At 42.4% G+C, this 22,766-nt stretch overlaps 1 protein-coding gene across 1 annotated transcript in view; it reads right to left on the reverse strand.

The window, feature by feature from the left end:
* Positions 1–3,166: 3,166 nt before the first annotated feature.
* The window catches only part of RNF175 (ring finger protein 175), a 28,902-nt gene continuing 9,302 nt past the window's right edge, over positions 3,167–22,766 (reverse strand). The window contains exons 4-9 of the mRNA XM_036315485.1: positions 18,056–18,210; positions 14,539–14,646; positions 10,510–10,630; positions 8,696–8,829; positions 5,752–5,853; positions 3,167–3,836 (exon numbers count right to left, since the gene is read on the reverse strand). Coding sequence (XP_036171378.1) covers positions 3,716–3,836; positions 5,752–5,853; positions 8,696–8,829; positions 10,510–10,630; positions 14,539–14,646; positions 18,056–18,210 — 741 coding nt within the window. The 3' untranslated portion in view covers positions 3,167–3,715. The remainder of the gene's footprint in view (positions 3,837–5,751; positions 5,854–8,695; positions 8,830–10,509; positions 10,631–14,538; positions 14,647–18,055; positions 18,211–22,766) is intronic.

The raw sequence follows: 22,766 nt of genomic DNA on the forward strand, positions 1-22,766 counted from the left end.
CTCATAATGAGAAAAAATATTTGGCGCACAATTATTTTGAAAGATAGATAATATTTCCCTGTGTTACTTTTTATAACATAGATTTAATAACACATTAAATTTAATGCAATTCATGCTATTTACTGATTTGGTACAACTACCTTCTTATGTGAAAGGAAGTGAACTTCCTTTGACCCCCACTCAGTTCTCAGCAGGAACTGGGTTTGTGTGGTTTATTGGGCTCTGGAGTCAGAAAGTCCTGGGTTAGTAGGTACATATCTTTGGGCAAGGTACTTAACTTGACCCAAAGTATTTTCCCTTCAAGTAGGGATAATAATATCGAGATCATAGGGCCTGATGTAGATATTAATGTACAGTAATGTTCACTAAGTCACTGTTCCCTCTGGAGGGGTGAGGAGGGCTAGAGGACCAAGCCGTGAGAATGAGAACCATGAGGTGGTTGCATGGGGTGGCAGGGATGCCTGGAGTAGATGTTGGGTGTTACTTTCCAAAAAGTAATTCACCTCCTTATGTGTTATGATTGACAAATGGGTATTTTTCTGTTAAGGGTACTAGCAGGAATATAAGAGATCCTGTGGTTCATAGAAAAATATCCCAAAGAAGTAAGTTCATTAAGTGTATAACAGGCTATAGTCCCTGGGACAGTCACATAATACTTCTCTCTCTCATACAAACTCCCAGGAGAGTGTTATGGAGGAAACAGTGGCCAGCCTAAGAAAAACATGGAAAAGTTCAGGAGAAGGAAACGTGAGGAGGTGCTGCAGAAACCAAACACAGTAATGGACTTTTTGCTTTACTTCTCTATTTCCTACATTAAACACAATGTTAATTATCATGAGGACTAGATACATTTAACATGGACTTGATCTGTTAGATTGAATTGCAATAATTTGCACAGCAATAGAAAAATAGCTTAATATTTAATTGATAGATTTAAAGGAATATTTTAAAAAGAATATTTTTCTGATTGTGAATGTTAAACAAGTTCACTGTAGAAATTTTGGAAAAGAGATAAAATTATATAAAAGAAAATAAGAATCAGCTCTTATCCTTTTACCTTCAGATAACCACAGATAACTGTAGTGTATAGGTCTGTACTAGCTATACTAATAAAAGGGTAATATGCTCATTAGAATGGGTCGACCGGACATCTTCCGGATATCCGACTTCCTTCCAGACAAAGCCATGGTAGCGGGGGTCGAGGCAGACGCAGTTAGGGGTGATCAGGCCGGCAGGGGAGCAAGCAGTTAGGGGCGATACGGCTGGCAGGGGAGCAAGCAGTTGGGGCGATAAGGCCAGGCTGGCAGGGGAGCAAGCAGTTAGGGGCAATCAGGCCAGCAGGGGAGGGCAGTTGGGGGCAATCAGGCCAGCAGGGGAGAGCAATTGGGGACGATCATGCCGGCAGGGGAGCAGTTAGGGGCGATTAAGCAGGCAGGCAAAGGCAGTTAGGAGCCAGCGGTCCTGGATTGTGAGAGGGATGTCCGACTGCCAGCTTAGGCCCAATCCCGGCAGTCGGACATCCCCCGAGGGGTCCCAGATTTGAGAAGGTGCAGGCTGGGCTGAGGGACAACCCCCTCTTTCCTGTGCACAAATTTCATGCACTGAGCCTCTCTCTCTCTCTCTCTCTCTCTCTCTCTCTCTCTATATATATATATATATATACAGTGTTGGGCAAAAATAGGTCTACAGTTATTCATATGGAAAGCACAGAGTTTATTCTTATATTATTAATTAATTATGGTATTATTTTCTATATATATGCATATATAACTTCACAAAATTGGAATTCAATTATAAATACTTAAACTGCATAAAAAAATAGCACTTTATTTTTTTCATGAGATTGTTTAGCTATTATCTAACATGTTTCTGAACTCTTTGAGAGTCATTCAGAATTCCAAGCAAATTCATACTGGCTTCCCTGCCCAGGGTTCTAAATTGTTCTAAAAGCTACCGTTGTGTACCCATCCACTGAAGATAAGTGGCAAATACATCAGAGGTCAATTTATTTTATTTATATTTAAAAATATATTTTTATTGATTTCAGAGAGGAAGGGAGAGGGAGAAAGAGATAGAAACATCAATGAGAATCATTGATAGGCTGCCTCCTCCATGCCCCCTACTGGGGATCGAGGCCACAACCCAGGCATGTTCACTGGAATCAAACCTGGGACACTTCAGTCCACAGCCTGACGCTCTATTTGCTGAGCCAAACTTGCTAGGGCCAGAGGTCAATTTAAGGCTCCTTTTCCAGAAGAAAAACTAATTTTTAGTTAGTATTTTATCCAACTATGAGCTCTTTTATTTGTCAATAAAATCAAGACTATAAAATCAAGAATCTTGTTTTATCTCCTTAACCCTTGTACATTCCTGGTATGTAGTAAGTGTGTAAGTATTGAATTGCCAAAATGTTTGCTGAGTAGAGAAATAAATCAGAGTGAAATCTTCTAGTAATCTGGATGCTGAACCAATCCTAACACTGAAGCACTGGGCAATTTTACGAAGGCCAGTTACCAACAGGTAGAAATCCTAGTGTGCTTCTTTGTTAAAACTATGATGGAATTTTGCATAGCATTAAGTACATTGCCAATATTTTTGACAGTGGGTGTGTTTTTTTCTACTTCTTATGAATGTAATACCTTTAAATATTACAGAGTAGATGTCTGGTGTTACGTATACAGTGTTGGCTGTTTAACAAATGACCAGTAATTTAAAATGAATTAATTTTGGGGAGTCTGACATATCATTCATGGGTTAATTATTTCTGACTGGTCTTTGCTATTCTGTTAATTTTGTTTTCTCCTACAAACGGATTATTTTATTCTTTCAATAAATATTTATAGAGTGCCTATTTATAGAGGCACTGCTCCAAGTGCTGGAGTTACAGTAGGGAAAAAACAAACAGATGAAATTCTCTGCCTTCATGGAGGGAAAGACAAACAATAAACAAATCTATGATATGATTGCAGGTATGGATAATTGCTGTGAAGAAAATAGAAGCAGAGTATGGCAACAGAGTGACTGTGTGTGTGTGTGTGTGTGTATGTGTGTGTGTACACAGAGTTGCACAAAAGATTGAGAGTGATTCTTTCCACTTCAGTGCAGCCCCTGGGTGGGCTGCGTGCATTTGGCAGACTCAGGAAACCTGGCATAGCTCTGGCCCACTGCGTGGGCTGTGGCACCTAGTGTAGAGGTTTCAGGAGTAATTGTCTCTATGGGAGGGTTTAGTGGTGCCAAAGTGGCCAAGTGGTCACAAGCACGAGGAGTAGAAAAGGCCTTATCCTTCCACCGCAGATTACTTCACAACTCTGCCGGCTTCTTTGGAGATGCTGAATTGAGCAGAAGGTATTAATTATCACTAAATGGTCTGTGTGAGAAGTGCTTTGCAAACCACTGAAACACTCAACAGATGAGATCATTACCAGCCAAATCAGAGGAAGGATGTCCTTGGGGGTGTTTGTAATACACGTGTCACATGTGTGGATCAGAAGACAATCGTAATGGGAAAGATGCAGAGTGTACTTCGTTGGTTTATTTCATTGCTCAGTTCTTTAAATTCTGTCCACATAGACAAATTGCCTTAGGTAGACCCACAAATTTTATTCAGTTTTCTAAACTCTCGGAATCATCTCTAAAATTAAAAAATGATTATCAATAGTAAATGTAGAATCAAGGACTTGAAAACATTTCAACATGCAACACCTTGCTTCCTGTATCATTCCAGCCCTAGTGAGTAGTTAATGCCTTGAACTATTCCTATCACCATGGGTTGCCAGGCAACCAAATAACGAAGCCAATCCAGGATTTGTCCATATAAAATGTGTGTGCGCTCCCAGCTAAATCTCAGTTAAGGAGGTTGCTCTGTATATGACCAAACAGCAGAAATATTTATAAGTATCATTTGCAAATATAAGCAATAGCATGAGTGGACATTTCCTTTCATAGTTCTATGTGCTCATTTAAAAACTCCATACATGATTTTTATAGCATTGGTTATCATAATTATTTCTAATACACCTAATTTCTAGTAATAAAAGTTGATACCACAATCCCAACTACAAAACAAGAATAAAAGGCAAGGGTCAAATACTGAAAGAAAGAGGAAGAGGGGAATGACAGCATAGGAAGCCACGGGTAAGGGAAGCTGCTATAATTGAGCGAAACAGCTCTGGGCTTTCATAGGCAGCTTGTCAGAGGAGATTCATTGTATATTAAAACTTGTGTTCATAGGTAAGATATACCTTTTTCTGGTATCTGATAAATTGTTCTGAGGGGACTTAATACAGCATATCTCTGATAGCAATGTTACTCGCATGAAGGCAGGTTTTTTCACATGTAGCTTTTTCTTCTATTTAGTCTCAGTAAAAAGGGCACCCGCAATATTCAAGTTTATTCTCAGAAGACTATAGAAAGAAACCAATTCTTCCTTATTATCTCAATGATCATTTAAGGTGACATTTATGATCACATTGTGGCCAATTTTAAAAGAAAGATTTATGTACTGTGGTTTTACAAGTTATTCACCCAAACGGTGTGGGCTTGGTCTCCTCACAGGAGAACTGGAAATTCAGGGAGAGCGGCTGAAAAGGAAGGAGGAAGGAGTATCACACACCTTTAGCTTCGGTTGTGCTTGAGTTGCACGGACTCATCAAGAAAGGCCTGGCCTGTGGATGCAGCTGGTGGCTGTTGCTATAGTGAGGCTCTAAGGACCCAAAGACCTATCAGTGCTGCCTCCCTTGCTGCCCTACATGAAAGTCTTTCTTGGATTTTCAAACCTCAGAGATTGGGGGAGGGAGTTTGCTGCCAGCAGTCGTTGTTAAAAGTGCACTTAGGGTTGGTGAGAGGCAGGGAACAAGGGTGGTATCTGCTTTAGCACTGTGCAATTTAGGGGACTGCGACTCAGAAAGTATAGAAAGGCTGTCTCCTCTGAGAAGAGAGGGTATTTGGCAGGTTGATACCAACCTCTCAATGCCTCCTGCCTAAAGCGGGATATGTTTTAATCCTGTTCACCCCTGGAAGAGATACGTGTATTATGGCCTGGAACCAGTGGGCTGAGGACTGAGTGTTTGCAGTCAGCTCTGGATGGGGCCATTACCTGCCTGTGCCTTAATGAGATTTGGGTTTATTTAGATGGGGATCCTGGTATCTCTAAAAATCCTAGTTGCTGCCATAAGCCGACCAAGCCAGTAGGACTTCATTTCCTTTCAATATTATTATCACTAGGGTTTAGCCTAAGAAAAAAATAAGAGCATGGCAAGGAATTTAAAAAGCCAAAACCCAGGGGGGAAAGCCCTACTTAGTTCTGGAAATAATGAAATTTGATACACCTTAAAAATACTTTTCTATACTCTAGTTCACATTTGGGGCTTTTAAAATTAAAATTCCAAGCTATGTCTCTCTCTCTCTCTCTCTCTCTCTCTCTCTCTCTCTCTCTCTCTCTCTCTCATATTTCCGTATACTTACCTATTGTTTTCAATGTCCCATCACATTTCCGCTAAAGCCCTTATGCTGGAACATATGGAATATAAAGAGTAGAGTATGTCTCTTTTGGCACTTCAGTTTCTAACCAGAATAGTAGCAGACACAGGGGAGAAAAGAGACCAGTAAGTGGTTTTGATGAGGTAGGCATTTTGGGAAAACAGAGTTTTCTGTTGTGACTACAATGAAGATAATGAAAGTTCTTTATCTGGAGGAATGCATCGCCAGAAACATTTAAGATAACATTTCATAACTTATGTTTTAAAAGGATACGGGTTACTGATCATCCTCTTCAAATCAACCTTCTCTTTGCAGTAAGGGCAGGTCTGCTTTTTACCAACAATACACCAGCCTCGGATGCAGAATTCATGAAAGCTTGGGCATCTTGTTAGGGAAGCTTCTAGATGTGAAAGGCAAGGTTTGCTTTGTGAGGACATGCTGGAAATGATTCCATCTGTAGAGTGGAGGAGTGGAGGGTGAGAGAATGGCTGTCAGTCATGGCCTGATTGTGTGCGTCACTTTTTGAGGGAGATCCTGCAGGACAGTGGATCCCCCAGGACTGAGCTTGGAGTCAGAGCTGCAGTAGCTTTATGGCCCTGAGGAGTTATCAAGCTTCTTGGCCTCACTTTATCCTCACAAGAATTAAATTAGATTAAGAATGTGAAAATGCTTTTCTATGGTAATATCTTATGTAAATGCATCATTTTATTTCTCTGTCCAGCTTACTGTGCCTTTCTCATGCATTTCCCGTAGCATTCCACTATTCTACTCTTGTGCATTACTCACTACCTATATGTGATCAGACTTGTCTTAGGCACTTAGATGGATTTAAGTTATGTGGTCATAAACTTATAATCTTTCTATTAGTTTCTTATCTTTTTTATTACTGATAAGGAGCTGGCTGCTTTTAATAAAATATAAATCTAGGAATTTATTTGTATACATCCCCCTATCTAGAAAGTCTGGCCTTTGGCCTCCAAAGTTGAGAGTGAACCCTATGCTTCCCACAGCACTATGTGTCACACTGTATCATGACTGTCTGCTTCCATGTCTCTTCTGGACCATATGGCACATCTCATTCATCTCTGTCCTCAGCACCTTAGACAGAGCCTAAGTGCCTATGTATTGCATGAATATTTGAATGAAACGCTCAAAGCCAAATTGCCTTTGCAAATACATTTTCCCAGGTGCCACAACATTGTTGATTTGAGTAGGATGATGACCTACAATGAGACCCATCCTATTGATTCATTTATTTCTATGGTCATTGATCTTAAGGTGGCTTTCTAGATCAAGATCTCATGATTTACTGCCTGGCCTACCACACATCCGTGTGACAGCAATGATAGAGAAGGCCCTGCCCTGACAAATGGAGGGTCGTGGAGGTGTAGACAATCAAGGCCGTGCGAATAACTCCTCAGTATTAGATCTGTGTGCAACTAAGAGTTTCCACTATTTTATATTCTTGGGATTGGGGTCACTTTTGCAGCATGCTTGGGTGAAGACAAAGCGGTGTATTATATAACAAAGATTGGAAGCAAAACCCATTTGGCCCTTTATTTGAAAGGGCTGGAGCCGGCACTGAAAAGTCCACCTCCCCTTTAATATCCTCTTTCATCTCCAGAATCTCCACGCGTCTTTGCTCCAGAGCAGGACCCAGATCTCTGCCCCTGCCTTGTTAGTAGGACTCATGTTTGCCTGCTTCTGGCTAATATGACTCATGCTAAAATGGGCCATTAATAACACTCCCTGCAAAGCAAATTTAAAGATAACTGCATTTTGGATTGCATATGCACACATGTACAATGATTCCCAAGGGCTTTTAAAGGTGGAGAGAGAAAATATTTCCACTTGCAAAAGGCAGCAGGGGCTCTGTTCCAGCATTTGAAAAGTAAGGCATATTTAAAACTAGAGCCAGACTTGGAAAATTTCTATTAAAAATGATAGTTTTTTGGGAAAGGTATCCCACTGAAACACCAACATCGAAATCCATATGGGATATCTTTGTTTCTTACCTTAACATGTTAAGGCTTAAATGTTGAAGCAAAGGTTCCTATTACATTTCAAATGCATCTGATCCAGTGTTTTACTCACAGGATTGTATAAGTGTAATCTCTCCAGATTAAAGAGAATTGAGTCATAAGCGCTGCACATCTAGGGTCTTACTGACTGAGTAGGTGGGCTTTGCAGGCCAGAGGCAGATGGTTTAACCGCCTCATAATGCCAGAGCTTTGAACTGAGTGTATCGTAGTATTGTAAAATTGATATTACACTATAACGTAAAGTATTATGTACTTAGAAAAGAGTTAAAATACTGGTTGTTGGCCAGCACAACTTTGCTATCCAGAGACACCTGCTTAGGCAGCACAGGCTGCCTCACTCAGGGCTCTTGATCTCAGCCGTCTTTCCATATATTGAGGTTCTCCTCAGTAGTTGCTGGAGTTCCCAGAGAAAGCTGGTCTCCAGGCCCGGGCTTGACTGGTCCCTAACATCCAAGACCCTTCAGCCAGTAGATGGCTGTTCGGGGCAGAACACATAGGTAGAGGAGCCAAATGGTCCAAGAACTAGGTGCTAACATTTTGGTTCCTCCTTTTGTAACCCACAGTGTCCTGCTGTCTGTGGCATTATCCTCTTTGCAGGACCAAAGCTGATATTTGCCTGCACCCATTACCACCGGTGACACAAGCAGTTTCCTAGGATGACAAAGCAAAACACACCTTGTCGTTCTTGGTCCTGTGAGATTCAGACATGGGGCTCCACCCGCATAGTCCCGAGTTCCTCCCTGCACCTAAAACTTCACTCTTTTCCTCACCCCTTAATCCCCTTCTTTCCCTGGTCCTTCTTGGCTATCTGTTCACTATGGCTTCACCAACAGTCCAGCCAGCATCCTATACAGATGCTGAGCCTTTCTGTCCCTGTGGCACTAAGATTCCTTTTTAAAAAGGAACTTACTGGAGCAGAAGGTTCCCCTTAAATTAGCAGTTCATTATTCAGCAGGGATGATCAGAAAGTCTCAAGAAGAAAGATGGGCAGAAGGATAAAGGCCTGGGAACTAAGAAAAGCAGGGGAGATGGGGTTAGGAGGAGGAGAGGAAAGAGAATAGGTGAGGAGACAGTCTTACCTGACTTACCATCTCCCATACCCAACACAGATTATTTGAAATTTGCCTCCCAGTATTGCTTCACGAAGACCAAATGGTTTCCCATGAAAAGGATACACATGATTGCAGGAAAGCTGGTAAGTGTTTTCAATGAGCCCTTCTTCATCGAGCTCCACAATGATTTTTTGTCCACAGATGGCACAGGTGCTGTCTGATAAGCTCCTTGTGGGCATCCCACTGTCGCTGTAGAACTGTTGGGAGAAATGCACAGAGCGTTGTTGAACAGGAGAGCACAGACCATTCTCTGAACACAGGGAAGACACTGCCAGGCTTTGGGACAGGGAGTCTTTACTGCTTCCTCGTTGGTTTAGAACTTGAAACACTTTTTCCCATGGGAACAATGCTAGTCCGTGTGAGATTTCCAGACAAAATCTCACGGAACCCCAAATAGACCCAAAGTACATTGGCTAAGTATAATCTCCACTCTAATCTTCTGACAGAGGAATCCTTCAAGAGGAACAGTTTCTATTCAGGGATGTAGCTCAGAATCACACAGGAAGCTTTTAAGCTCACAACTCTGGAGTAAATCCAGGCATCTCTATATTTTTTAATCCTCATGTAATTGTAGTGCCTGTAAACACACACACAGAGACACACACATGCACACACCATCAATTCAAGTCACTGGGGGCTATCCCAATGGCTTGAGGCAGTGCGTTTACGTATTTGGTGACCTGAAGTGAAGATGACAGAGGATGGGTGTGATCAGGTGAGAAGTCTCCAGAAAGTTGGTGCTTCAAGACTTGGTTGCCTTGCTAGGTTAAATCTCTTCTTCCTGATCCACTGGACAAGAGGGGCATACAACTCTTCTTTTCCTCTCCTGCCCATCAGCAAGCACAAGAGGCCCTGGGTATTTTTAAAGGGGTATGGTTTCTGGTTTTTGTTGGAGGAACTGGGAGTGAAAATGCTTCCTCCTTTGTTGACTTTAAACCTTATAAGAAAGGCAGTTGGCCCACAGATGACACATGGCAGAGGAATCCCAAAAGGTAATCTTGTTCCAGTATTTCACCACAGAAGTTGGATTCCAAGCTCAAGAAAAAGGGTAAGATAGAGCCTATGGAGATGGCTGGAAAGGAAATCAAGATAACGTCCACTTAGTCCTGCCCCATAAATGGGGAGAGAGAACAGTTTAGAAGTTCATTCTTGCCCTCACACTAGATTTTCCATTTCAGATCTGGCTGTGTACCAAGAGACATGGCTGAGAATTCCTGAAACCACTGGGTCAGCCCTGCAGGCTTTGGTTTATGTTTAAGAGATGTGCATGTGTCAGGCACAGATAAATGCTCCTACTATCTGACTCTGAAATCCATCCAACCAGCAAGTATGTTCATTCTGAGTTTTATTTTTAAGAGAGTTAAACTATTAGGGATTTTTTAAGAATTCCAGGGAACAATATATAGTCAGAATTACATTTAACACACTTTTTATATTGTTTACTTCTTCAAATGCTATACAATAATAACTGATCTTTATGATGAGTATTACCCTGAGGCACTGGTTGATTCTAAAGTGTTGTAGTTGCATCAGATATGACTTTTATTTGTAGTAGGCAGAAATAATGGGTTTTTGGTATTGTTGAATTTTTAATCTTTTAAATGATGGCAATTGGAGTATGCTAGATATGGTTACTTCCAAATAATTGGTATATTTTAAAAGATGCCTTATTTCCTAACCACTTTATATCGATGAGAAATGTATTTTCTAATTAATTAGCAGAGACAATTTTGGTGCAAGGAGAATCCAAGGAGCAACTGGGCTGAGAGAACCAAGAAAGATTTATTGATTTCTGAAAATGGATGCAAATATGGTGTCAGATGAGACCGTTTCTCCATGTACCATAAGTGGTTACAAATCATAAAAGCAACACTTACCCCTATAGTAGAAGCCATGCGATCCGAGCAGATCTCTGCAAAGTCTCTCCCCATTATGCCATAGTAGAGGCCATAGAACAGAGACACAATGCCAAAATCCATGGCATCTCTAGCCTTGACTCTATTGAAAACAACAGGACAAGAAAATAAGAATGTGGCATTTGGGGGGCGGTGGGAGTGCTCAGCTAGGAGAATATTTCCTGCCACAGTAGCTAATAGAAACTTGGTGGTATTTTTTTTTTTCCATTGATTGGTGTAGTTTGCCTTTTTGTTAATGAAAAAATTTTAAATTCTCTAAATTTCCCTAAAATTTTACCACTCAGTGCTAAGTAGAGAAAGTAATTCTTGAGAGTCTTTAAATGTTTCTTAAGATCGCAGTCCTTAGACATGCTGATTCTAACCAATGGTTCTCAAGCTGGGCCGAGCATGTAAGAACCTGGGCAGCAATTACATCACACTTTCTGGGGATGAGGCCTGTGCAGCAATAATTTTGGAAGCCCTCTGGACCCCAGGCATCCCATTGGGCAGGTAACATTCCAAACCTCTTTAACAGAGCAATAGTTTTCAGCCCTAATTATAGATTAGGATCACCTGGGGAGATTTAAAACTAGACTGATATGTGAGCCCTCTTAAAGGGTTCTAATTTAAGTGGCCTTGGGTGGGGTCTGCACAGAAATGCTTTTTAGGAGCTACGTAGATAACAACTATAACACAGCTAGGGTTGAGAATCCCTGCTTTAGATCTCAGACTTTACAGAATACTTTCAAATACTTGATCTGACCTGAAAATATTTGAGATAGAGTCAAGAATCAACCTCAAGTTTTGAGGCCTTTTGCAACTATGCCATAGTTGTCAGGTATTAATCAAAATTTTTTTTTGCAAGTTGGATTATATTTCAAATACAATAGGGTTCTCTATTAGAACCCCCTTTCTTTTTAAAGAGAAAGATCTTTTTTTTTTTTTAAAAAAAGTAAAATATTAGTCTCTAATTTAATATCTAAATCTTAATCATTGCTATTTGTTTTGTTATATCTATCAACAGTCTCAATATTAGCAGTGGGGCTGGGCGGGTCTGATGGAATCGGGAAGGCAGTGGAGAGGAGTTGAGCAGTCTGTCTCAGGAACCTTCTTCTGGGTGTTTTTGGCTCTGTTAATCTGAGATGGAAATGTAGAGTTCATTGACTATCACAGATCTTTGGTGATGTGACTTGGGAATTCCAACACAGGTGACAGCTTCATCCTTTTAAGATTTGCCTGGGTATGTATGTATATATATCCTATCTAATAAAGAGGGAATATGCTAATCTACTGCCCTGCCCTAAAAGATGGCAGTGCACACAGCCAATAAGGAGGGAATATGCTAATTGACTGCCACACCCTCAAAGATGGCGGCGCCCACAGCCACAAGATGGCCAGCAGGGGATGGCAGCTGTGCACGATCATGCGTGCAGGGGAGGGCAGTTGGGGGTGACTGGGCCAGCAGGGGTGGGCAGTTAGGAGCAACCGGGCTGGCAGAGGAGGGCAGTTAGGAGCAACCGGGCCGGCAGGGGAGCAGTTAGGCGTCGATCAGGCTGGCAGGGGAGTGGTAAGGGGGTGATCAGGCTGGCAGGCAGAAGTGGTTAGGGGCAATCAGGCAGGCTGGCAATCAGGTGAGCGGTTGGGAGCCAGCAGTCCCAGACTGGAGAGGGTGCAGCCTGGGCTGAGGGACAACTCCGCACCCCAGTGCACAAATTTCATGCACTGGGCCTCTAGTATGTGTGTGTGTGTGTGTGTGTGTGTGTGTGTGTCCTATATAATAAAAAGCTAATATGCAAATCCACCAATGGCGGAACAACTGGTTGCTATGACATACACTGACCACCAGGGGGTAGACACTCAACGCAGGAGTTGCCCCCTGGTGGTCAGTGTGCTCCCACAGGGGGAGCACTGCTCAGCCAGAAGCCCTGAACTGGGCTCACTGCTGGCCAGCCCAGTGGCAGTGGAGGGAGAGCCTCTCTCGCCTCCGAGGCAGCGCTAAGAATGTCTGACTAACGGCTTAGGCCTGCTCCCCGGGGAGCGGGCCTAAGCCATCAGTCAGACATCCCCCAAGGGTTCCCGGACTGTGAGAGGCACAGGCCAGGCTGAGGGACCCCACCCGAGTGCACAAATTTTGTGCACTGGGCCTCTATTTATATATATATGCTTTATTTACCCCTTGTAGCCCCCTCACCTCCACCCCAGGCCCTCACTACACTATAGTCTGTGTCCATGAGTTATGCATGTATGTATACAAGTTCTTTGGTTAATCTCTTCCTACCCCCCCTCCCGCTCCCCCCCCGCCCCACCTTCCCTCTGAGATTCGACAGTATGTTCCATGCTTTTATGTCTCTGGATCTATTCTGTTCATCAGTTTATTTTGTTCTTAATATTTCACATATAAAGTGAAATCATGTGATACCAGTCTTTCTTTGACTAGTTTATTTCATTTAGCATAATACTCTCTAGGTACCCCCATGCTGTCTCAAAGGGTAAGAGATCCTTCTGTTTTACTGCTGCATAGTATTTGCCTTGGTAACTTTACAACTAGGAGTGTGGGAGGAATGAAGATGATCTTCCTTCCAAGTCCAAGGGAGCAGGTGTTGATAAAAAGTATAGTAACAAACTCATGGCTCCACGGAAGAGGATCTCAGTGAAATGATAATCAACACTTCAGAGGGAAAAAATAAGTCCTTCCCAACCTGAAGGGTTAAGGGCTTGCTATTCCTCGTTGCAGGAGAAGTCATGGTTAAGGATCTTAAAATCTTATGAGATAATATAGCCTTGGGACAACATAGTTTCAAGTGACATAAGAAAAGCCCTTAAAGTATTTTTGCATTCACTCAAAGACAGTACGCTAAAGAAAGAAATCAGTGTCTTTCTCTATCTTAAACTAGCCATAACAGGTCTGTACATTTACTTTCTATCCCTTTCCAGCTAGAAAGTGGTAGGAGCTCCTGTTCCGACAGCTTCACGAAGTGCTTATGAAATCGGATTGCGCTGTTGCCATAGGAAGAGTCCCTTCCACCAGGGCTGGCGCTCTCTCCCATTGCCTCCTTATTTTATGAGTTAAGGGTTGCTAATCTCTGCCTTTCAATTTCTATTATGGCCACAGAGTAACTTTGATGTGAGAGGCATTTGGCGAGTTTCTGTGTGAGCTGGTGTCCATAGCTATGCGGTGTGACTGAAACGCCCTTTCCTGAACACAGGTTGATGACACAGCCTCAGCTCCTCGGCGAGGGCCTTCTCCACAGCACATCTCAGCCACCCTCTCCCTAATGGGAACTTGGTCTGAGTCGTAGATACAATGATCCTGATTCCTTTATTTCCCCCAAGATTTTCTTGCTCTGTTATCTCATTACTTCCCTTTCAATGTCTAAGCACTCACTTTTCTCCTTTTCCAACTGTCCCCAGCAAAAGGGATTTCATGGGTACTAGAAACAAAATTCCAGAGCTGTACCGTCCAATGAAAATATAGATTGGAACCCTGGCCAGTGTTGTTAAGTGGGTAGAGCATTGGTCCTTGGATTGAAGGATCTTGGGTTCAATTCCCAGTCACCAGCACATAACAGGGTTGCAGGTTCCAGGCAACCAATCAATGTGTCTCTTCTACATCAATGTTTTATTTTCTCTCTCTCTCTCTCTCTCTCTCTCCCTCCCTCCCTCCCTCCCTCCCTCCCTCCCTTTTCCCATCTCCATCCCTTCCACTTTATTTAAAATCAAATGGAAAAATATCCTCACTCTTTGGGTGAGGATTTAAAATCAATCAATAAAAAGAAAGTGAAAAATATTCATTTGTCATAAAAGTTGTTACATGCATTGGTATCTTTTCAATACTTTGCATGGATCATTAAGCTGTATAACTTCCTTTGGAATGTTCTTTTCTAGGTGGAGTAAGGAGGGGTGTTTTTTTAAAAAAGGCAAATAAACAAGATATAGATACAGAGAACTTGACCAGATGAATGTTCCAAGCAAGTGCTTGGAGATACTCATGTCTTCATGGGAGATACTTACTTGAAAAATAAATGAAGTCCACTCAATGAGAATATGATAGCCAAATAACCCACAGCACCAAATATGTAGCTGAGTTTATAGATGAGAAGAAACCATTTGTAGACCAATCTGTGGAGTGAAAAATGGAGCAAAACACAGAGCATGATATAGGATAAAGTGCTCCCTCTTTTCCAAACATTGTCATAAGCCAGTTTTGAGTTTCTAAAATTTTATTTATTATGTAATACAAAGTATATTATATCAGCCACCATGTACATGTGTTTCTATGTATATGCATATATAAATTCACTGTGATTTACCCATCTTCCTCAAGTGAAAATGCCCTTCAGGGATGGTTACTCGACCTGGGACCCTGCCTCCTTTTTCCCTCCTTTTCCCATTTGGCTCCAGGGTTAGTTAGCTTAGAATGCTTGTGGCAGGAGTACCTTGGAGGGACAAGCAAAGTTGGGAGAAGTCAAGAGGAGACAGCACCTCCCACAGGAGTTACTCTTCCTCCTGCTCCTCCTGCTGCCCCCTGCCCCAGAGCAAACAACCTCAGCCCTCATCCCACCTCGTTTCCATCAAAGAGCCCCTCCCCTAGCCCTGGGATGAACTTGCAAGAGTGCTCCAGCCTCGTTTTTTTCTGCTCCTTGGATGCCCTGACCATGACCTCTCTTAAGGCCTTTCCTTCTTCCCACAGGGCCTCGGTGGGGAAGTGAGAGGATGGGGATGGAGGGTGGAGTAGAGATGATCTAGAAGGGAACCCTGTACCCTGTTCGTTCCCCTCACCCCTGGCAGTAAAACCCTTAGAAAAAGCTATGCAGTGGGCCACACGGCTGCTTCATGCCTGGGAGGATGTGGGAGGAGGCTGGCGCCCAGTTCCATTCCTGGTGCGCCACAGCACAAGCCCCCCTACTCCAGCCCCGAGACAGGAAGAGGTGGTGGAAGGAGGAGCCCCTAGCTGGGAGGCTACCTTTGGTGCCCAGAGACAATAGGGGGTGGCCGGACTGATGCTCTCAAGGGCGAGCAATGGCTGGAGGCCCTGCTTGCCTCTCGGTCCTTTCTTTCCTCATCCTCCTGAAGCCCCTCTCCTGCCTCCTACACCAGACTTCATTTAGAGTCTCACTCCAGAAACCTGACCCCACCCTCTCACCTCCAAGCCGGGGAGCCCTGTTCTCAACTCTCCCACCTCCCCTGGCTTCCTTCCTGTTGGAGCCATTCATCAAATGCTTTAGTTCTGTGATATTACTGATGTAGTGGTTTTGAAATATATATATATTGATTTCAGGGAGGGAGATATGGAAATATCAATGATGAGAGAGAATCATTGATCAGCTGCCTCCTGCACGCCCCACACTAGGGATCGAGCCTGCAACCCTGACTGGGAATCAAACCGTGACCTCCTGGTTCATAGGTTGATGCTCAACCACTGAGCCATGCCAGTGGGTTTTATGTAATGTTTTGATGTTATTTTAAAAGGTACCCCACTTCACTGAGTTCCAGTCAGAAGGGACCTTCTGAAACATGTTTAAGTGGGGTTGTGGGCTAACCGGAGAAATGAATTGTCGTTTACATTAATTTCTATGGTGAAATGCTTTCCTCATTTCAAGCAACTCACATACAAGGGCAGTCGAGAAGTGGGGGTGGTGCGGGGTGGGGGCAGGGGGCGGGAGGGTAGCACGCCTCCTCCTCCAGATATAATCCTGCCTGAGGGAGGCCTCAGCAATTTGGAGTTACAAGGAGGAGTGGGAAACTTGCAGGAGGTGGCTCCAGTCACCGTGAGGCTATGTCATCACTATGGGGGCCAGAGCGGCTTTGGGGCCAGAGTGACTCCCTGGGCCGTGGGGTTGGTCCAGGGGTGGGCAAACTTTTTGACTCGAGGGCCACAATGGGTTCTTAAACTGGACCGGAGGGCCAGAACAAAAGCATGGATGGAGTGTTTGTGTGAACTAATATAAATTCAAAGTAAACATCATTACATAAAAGGGTACGGTCTTTTATTTTTTTAGTTTTATTCATTTCAAACGGGCCGAATCCGGCCCGCGGGCCGTAGTTTGCCCACGGCTGGGTTGGTCCTTTTGCTTTGCCAGTGCTGAACAGTTTGAATCTTTGCTTAGTGCAGCCAGATCAAGGTGGAAGTTGGTGTTGCTAAAGGGGTGATGATGGGAAAAGTAGCCAACCTCGAGAGGAGCTCCCTCTTCACCCCAAAACACCAGGGTGCACCAGAGTGGGGTTCCTTGAACTCCATACATCCTCTTTCTACCTCAGTGGTTCTCAACCTTCTGGCCCCTTAAATACAGTTCCTCATGTTGTGACCCAACCATAAAATTATTTTCGTTGCTACTTCATAACTGTAATGTTGTTACTGTTATGAATTGTAATGTAAATATCTGATCTGCAGGATGGTCTTAGGCGACCCCTGCGAAAGGGTCCTGCGACCGCCAAAGGGGTCGCGACCCACAGGTTGAGAACCGCTGCTCTACCTGAAGGGCCCCTCTCAAGGTGGTGCCAGCACCACAGGTGTTCTTAACTTCTGTAAATGTAGGGTTTCTCTGTGCAAAGCAGTTTGTTGATGTAATTAAGCCACAGCCTGCTGTTGGGAGCAGGGGCTTGGCATTCTGGTCGTCTTTGGGTTGTTTCTGGGCTCTGCCACTTACTACCTGGGGGACCCTGGCCACCCTACTCTGCATTTCTCCCTATGAATGCTCACTTATAAAGGGAAGGTGACGACACCAGCTCCTAAAATCGTTTTGAAGGTTGTGTGAGATAATGTATTAATGTTTCAAAGACTTGGCACATTAAATGCTTAATGTGTCGTATTATTGTTAGGATGTATTAGCTTTTTCCAAATATCACCCCCTAAATTTTCCTCCTTTTAGGAGTACAGGTTCCCAGAGTCCAGGACCTCCTTGTTAATTTGATTACAGATAAGCCAGGACGGAAACTGGGGTAGGGCTTCAGAGCAGTGCCCACAAAAACACTTAATGGGATCAGGCCAACCTCTTTGTGGCCTCTTTTTGAGCCTGAACATTGCTTGACAGACAACCCGACCGCAGTGGAGACGAAACCCACTTCTCCTCATCTGGGACTCTGCCCCGCAGCAGGGGCTTGGTGTGCTCTCGGGGAGGAACAGCCGGTTTTTAAACTGCGTTGGCGCCGGGGACCACTCCTCTGGGGTCTGCCTTCCGCACCATGCACATTTGCTATAATGTGGTGACTAAGCAAAGATCCATAAAGATCCTTAGGCCCACTACCTCTACTCAATGAGTTTCTTTATCCTGACTGCTTTCCTGAAAGAGAAGGGGCCTAATTAGCCTCTCCCATTGTTTCTCTCCAAGCAGCAGCTGGGTCTGCTTAATAATGAATGTGAGCTGAGAGAGGTATGGCTAATCTCCAAACAGTTTAGTTACTGAAGAAAAAAAAAAAAAGCATAACATCCTCCCCCCCCCACCCCCCTTCCAGGAAAATGGAAATTAAATATACTTTTTAGTGTTTACAATAAAGGGTATGGCGGAGAAGAAACAAGTAGAATACCTACCGGGGTGTTCTCCCAGAGAGGGGCTTTCGCGTAGCTCTGAAGAGGATGTAACTGGTGATAACTGAGAACATTCCCCACATGGACAGAAACCGCCACCAGTAAAGTTTTATTGTGAAATACAAAGGGACAACCCACATCTGCAACAGGGTCACCAGCTGTTAGAGAAATGAACAGAAAGTCTCTTTCAATGGCTGAGGGCCCAGAAGGGCCTGCCCATCGTCAAACGATTCAGAATCCTGTCTGTAACCCTCAACTGGTTAACCATTCAATTGCAAACGCCTCTGTAACATGCACATGGAGCGGGTTGGCACAATTATCTGAAAATTCGAATGGGAAATAATTCAAAATATCCAGCTTCTGACACTGTTTTGGGATATTTCAGGTGAAAGTAACTTTAGGCTTGGACAGCTGTGTGATTTTGGATAAAGGAGCTTCCTTTCAGTTATAAAATAGGAGATAACAATGCCTGCCCCGCCTACCTGTGCTGACTGAGGTGGGAGGGGATCAGAGGAAATCCCTGGAGGGAAAGTGCCCAGCAAACAGTGCTGCAGGGAGCTCAGGGGCTGGTGTTACTATGGGCACACGTGCAAATGCACCGAGATCTCCAGGCAGGAAGTGATGTCCCAGCAGCTTCTGGGAGGCTTCTGCCTGCTGTCCCAGTGCACAGGGTTAACCCCGCAATCCCGACTGTGCTGTTACTTCAACCCTGACTATTAGATTTGCAACCCACCATTTGCTTCTTGTCTTTCCTCTTTGGTTTCTGCTGCCTTTTCCAGGCAGTCCTAAGATGTGGGTCAGACTATTTCCTGTCCCTCTGTGTGTAACACCTTTGTGGTCTATACCACTGACCTGAGTCCAAGTAGCCATCAGACGGTTTTGTAAGTTGGCCGGCCTCAAGCTCACATGGCAGGAAGCAGGACTACACTGATGGGCTGGAGGTCAGTGACTTGATATGGTTACCATAGTGACTGACATTCCTATTTGTTAGATTGATTGGGCCTAAAACCAGCTATTCACCCCTTTTGTGAAAACTGGATAGGTTTAAACAATAGCAATAATCTTTGGTCTTTTATGTTTTATTATCTGTAGACAAACCACCGATTATTTACTCAGCACCAGTAAGAGAAGGGAATGGCAACGAGGTTTTAGTTTCAGGTGTGGACTTTAATTGGTGGTGGCACCTGGCAATGCTCTATTGAGGAGGATTCTAAGCGTGGGTCCTGGTTTTGTGGTAAAGAGTATCATGATTGATTAATTATGCCTGCCAGGATGTAGAAAGAGTTGTTATAGCATGCATGTCACATATGTCATCTGGGTATAAACAAAGACTGATGTCATTTATTTGCTGTCTTTACTCTCTTCATCTTTGTAATTAAAGGAGGTGGCCTTACACAATGAAAACTTTCTAACAGAAATTGTCTCAATACATTTAAAGTCTTGTATTTATTAGTAGAAACTAAATCAGCGGTTCTCAACCTGTGGGTCGCGACCCCTTTGGGGGTTGAACGACCCTTTCACAGGGGTCACCTAAGACCATTGGAAAACACATATATAATTACATATTGTTTTTGTGATTAATCACTATGCTTTAATTAGTTCAATTTGTAACAATGAAATTGGGGGTCACCACAACATGAGGAACTGTATTAAAGGGTCACACGGCATTAGGAAGGGTGAGAACCACTGAAAATATATATATATGAAGTAACAAATAAACTCTTTTTAAGCTTGAAAAAGATAAAAGGAGGTAGATTTTTAAAAAAGAGTGTATGGATGTATTTTTGGATCTTCTAATAAGATCTTGGTTATAATAGTCCAAAGGTCAATAACCAAATTTGATAGGATTTCAAGATGTAAATGAAAAAGGCAAGGCCACAGACATTCTCCTTTCCATGTCAAATAAGAAGACATTTCCCAGGCTTTTCATTCTCTTTTAATTGCTTCATCCCTAGAAACAACCTGGATCTGAAATCAGAGCATTGCTCTAAATCTTTCAGAGAACAGTACAGTTGTCATTATATGTATGCATTCGAACGAAAATACACATGGAGCAAATCTGAGGTAACTACCTAAAGAGTTCAGAAAAAAATCCTATAACCTGCTTTTTGTTTTAGAATTCAAGGCAGTACTTCCAAGGAAGGATACATATTCTTTACTCTTGCTGGAGTTAGTCAGATAATTACTTTAATTTTCCATCCTACTTTGTGGGTATGGTCAAAGCTAATGAATGGGTTTTCACCTTTATTTATGAAATTATATATATATATATATATATATATATATATATATATATACTCAAATAGGAAAAACAGGCTTCCTTAAGGAAGTAGAATAGTTTTTGTGAGGACCCGAAATCATATGTGAGGAAACCAAAACTCAAGATTCACTCTTTTTAACATTCAACATTAGCAACTTTGAGCTTCTAATGTGTTTTTTTTTTAAATAACTCATTTTTAAAAAAATATATATCTTTATTGATTTCAGAGAGGAGGGAGAGGGAGAGATAGAAACATCAATGATGAGAGCAAACCATTGATTGGTTGCCTCCTGCACGCCCCTCACTGAGGATTGAGCCTGAAACCCAGGCATGTGCCCTGACTGGGAATCGAACCATTACCTCCTGGTTCATAGGTCAACATGAATCACTAAGCCATGCCAGTCGGACTGACCCTCTACTGTTGAGAATAAAAGTGTGGAAGTCCTTAAAAATCTCATCAGTATTTTGCTCCTTTATTTCCTTTTGCTTATTGTGGGGATAGTCATCTCTGCTTTATTGTCGGTTTTGAATTTTTTATTTCATTACTTCTGATAGCAAAGAAGGAAATGGATATGAACTCCATCTTTCAAAATCTGATCACCTGTCATTTGCATTTTTATCTCTCTGTTTTAAGAATCTGATTCATCTTTTTACTTCCCTCATAAATATGAAGTTTTTTTTTAAATAAAAATTTGAATTGGTTCATTTATATTCAGTGAAACTACCATGCTCCCATATTTTATACTTTAGGTTATAAGCTAAATTTTACAAGACTAATCAATTTCCTCAAATCGGTGGAGTTATAATCCATGATAGTTTGAAGTGATGATTGGACTATATTTTTATAAAACTAGTTCTCTCCCTGTGGATTTATAAATACAACCCATTCCTGGAAAATCCCAAATTTCTCTTACTTGATGCCTGGATTTAATTAACAGAGAATAACAATGTTCAAATGTATAGATCTGCTACTTTTTAAAAAATAGGCCTTGGAGATCAGAAATAAACGGAAAGCAAAACATATATATCACTATAATGTATTCTTTATGCAAATATTCAATTTATTAACTATCTTTAAAGTCTAAACCCAGCACCACATTTTCTCAACATGTAAGGACAAAAGTCAGAAATTTGTGTTATGAATTAAATGGCTGTACAGAGAAGTCCTTTTGAAATGAGGGCCACATTTCATAGCAATTTTAAAAATTCTTTATCAATTTCCAGAGCAGTTAAAACCTCTCATTTTTAATAGTAACTGCCACATATGAAATGTAGGAATGTTGTGCCTCATAAATAAACACATGAAATATGTGAACTTGAGGTGCATGCATGCAACGGAGGAGCCTGGCAGCTGGGACACATTAATGATGCCAGAGGGGTCACCATCTGGGCATGTGCATATAAAACACATCTGCATGACTGGCCCTGCATCTGGATCACATCACCCACCTTCTCCACACCCGCACATCATGGCAGGAGGATTGTCCTGACGGATCAGATGCTGCCCAATGGTACCATGTTTTTTCTTTTGCCAAGCATTATGTATGAATCTGAAAAGAATTTCAAATCAAGACAAAACAAAGATATCTTTTGTCTATTTGTACTGGATGGTGAATGGGTCACACAATAAGGAAGGGAGGGTGGGAGGAAGAAAGGAAGGAAGGAAGGAAGGGAAGAAGGAAGGAAGGAAAGTTATGTATGTGATACTTATTTCCTTTGCACTGCAAATCCTAAACTACTATGCTTGCAGCCACGTGTACACGTGTCTGTGTGTACTTGTATGGGTTGGATGGAGGGAGAGCAGGGGGATGCTAGAGGTAAGCAGAAAATCGTCATGTACATAAACGACTCCAAGAATATTGTGCTATCAGTACAAAGGCAATGAAGGAAAGTGTGGGCATAAATTGAATAAGTAAAATAACGGAATCGTGGCATATGAAGGATTCTTAGAAATCCACTAGGTCTAGATTTCTATCTTCAAATCAATTCAGACTGTTGATTTTGCTATTTAAACTGTTAAAGGAGCTTCTGCAGTATTACGTAAGTATGTGTATATTTGCACCTTGCCTCGTTTTAAAAAGCTGTGAACAGACCTAATGGTTTATTGGTATAGTACTATATTCTAGTGTTTCACAGCTATTAATAGGCAGGGAGTTTGTTTTAAATAGAGAAATGTTTCAATCTGTGGCTTAAGGATGTGCCAGTGTATTGAGGCAAGTTAACAGTGTGTCTGAAACGCCAATTCTGTGTATGTAGTCATCAGGACTTCCACTGGTTTGAAGGGAAGGAGAAAGGTTCTTTTGCGGCACCCTCCCCCCTATTTCCTGCAGATATGAAAAGTAGGAGACATAAAAGAAGGTGGAGAGGATGGTGTTGAATGAAATTTTATTTTTAATTGGATGTTGTTAAAAGCATTTGGAAATAATTTAATTCTGAGGCTCTGCCTATATCTAA

This window comes from Myotis myotis, unplaced genomic scaffold (assembly GCF_014108235.1).
Source record: "Myotis myotis isolate mMyoMyo1 unplaced genomic scaffold, mMyoMyo1.p scaffold_m19_p_6, whole genome shotgun sequence".
NCBI classification, from domain to species: domain Eukaryota; kingdom Metazoa; phylum Chordata; class Mammalia; order Chiroptera; family Vespertilionidae; genus Myotis; species Myotis myotis.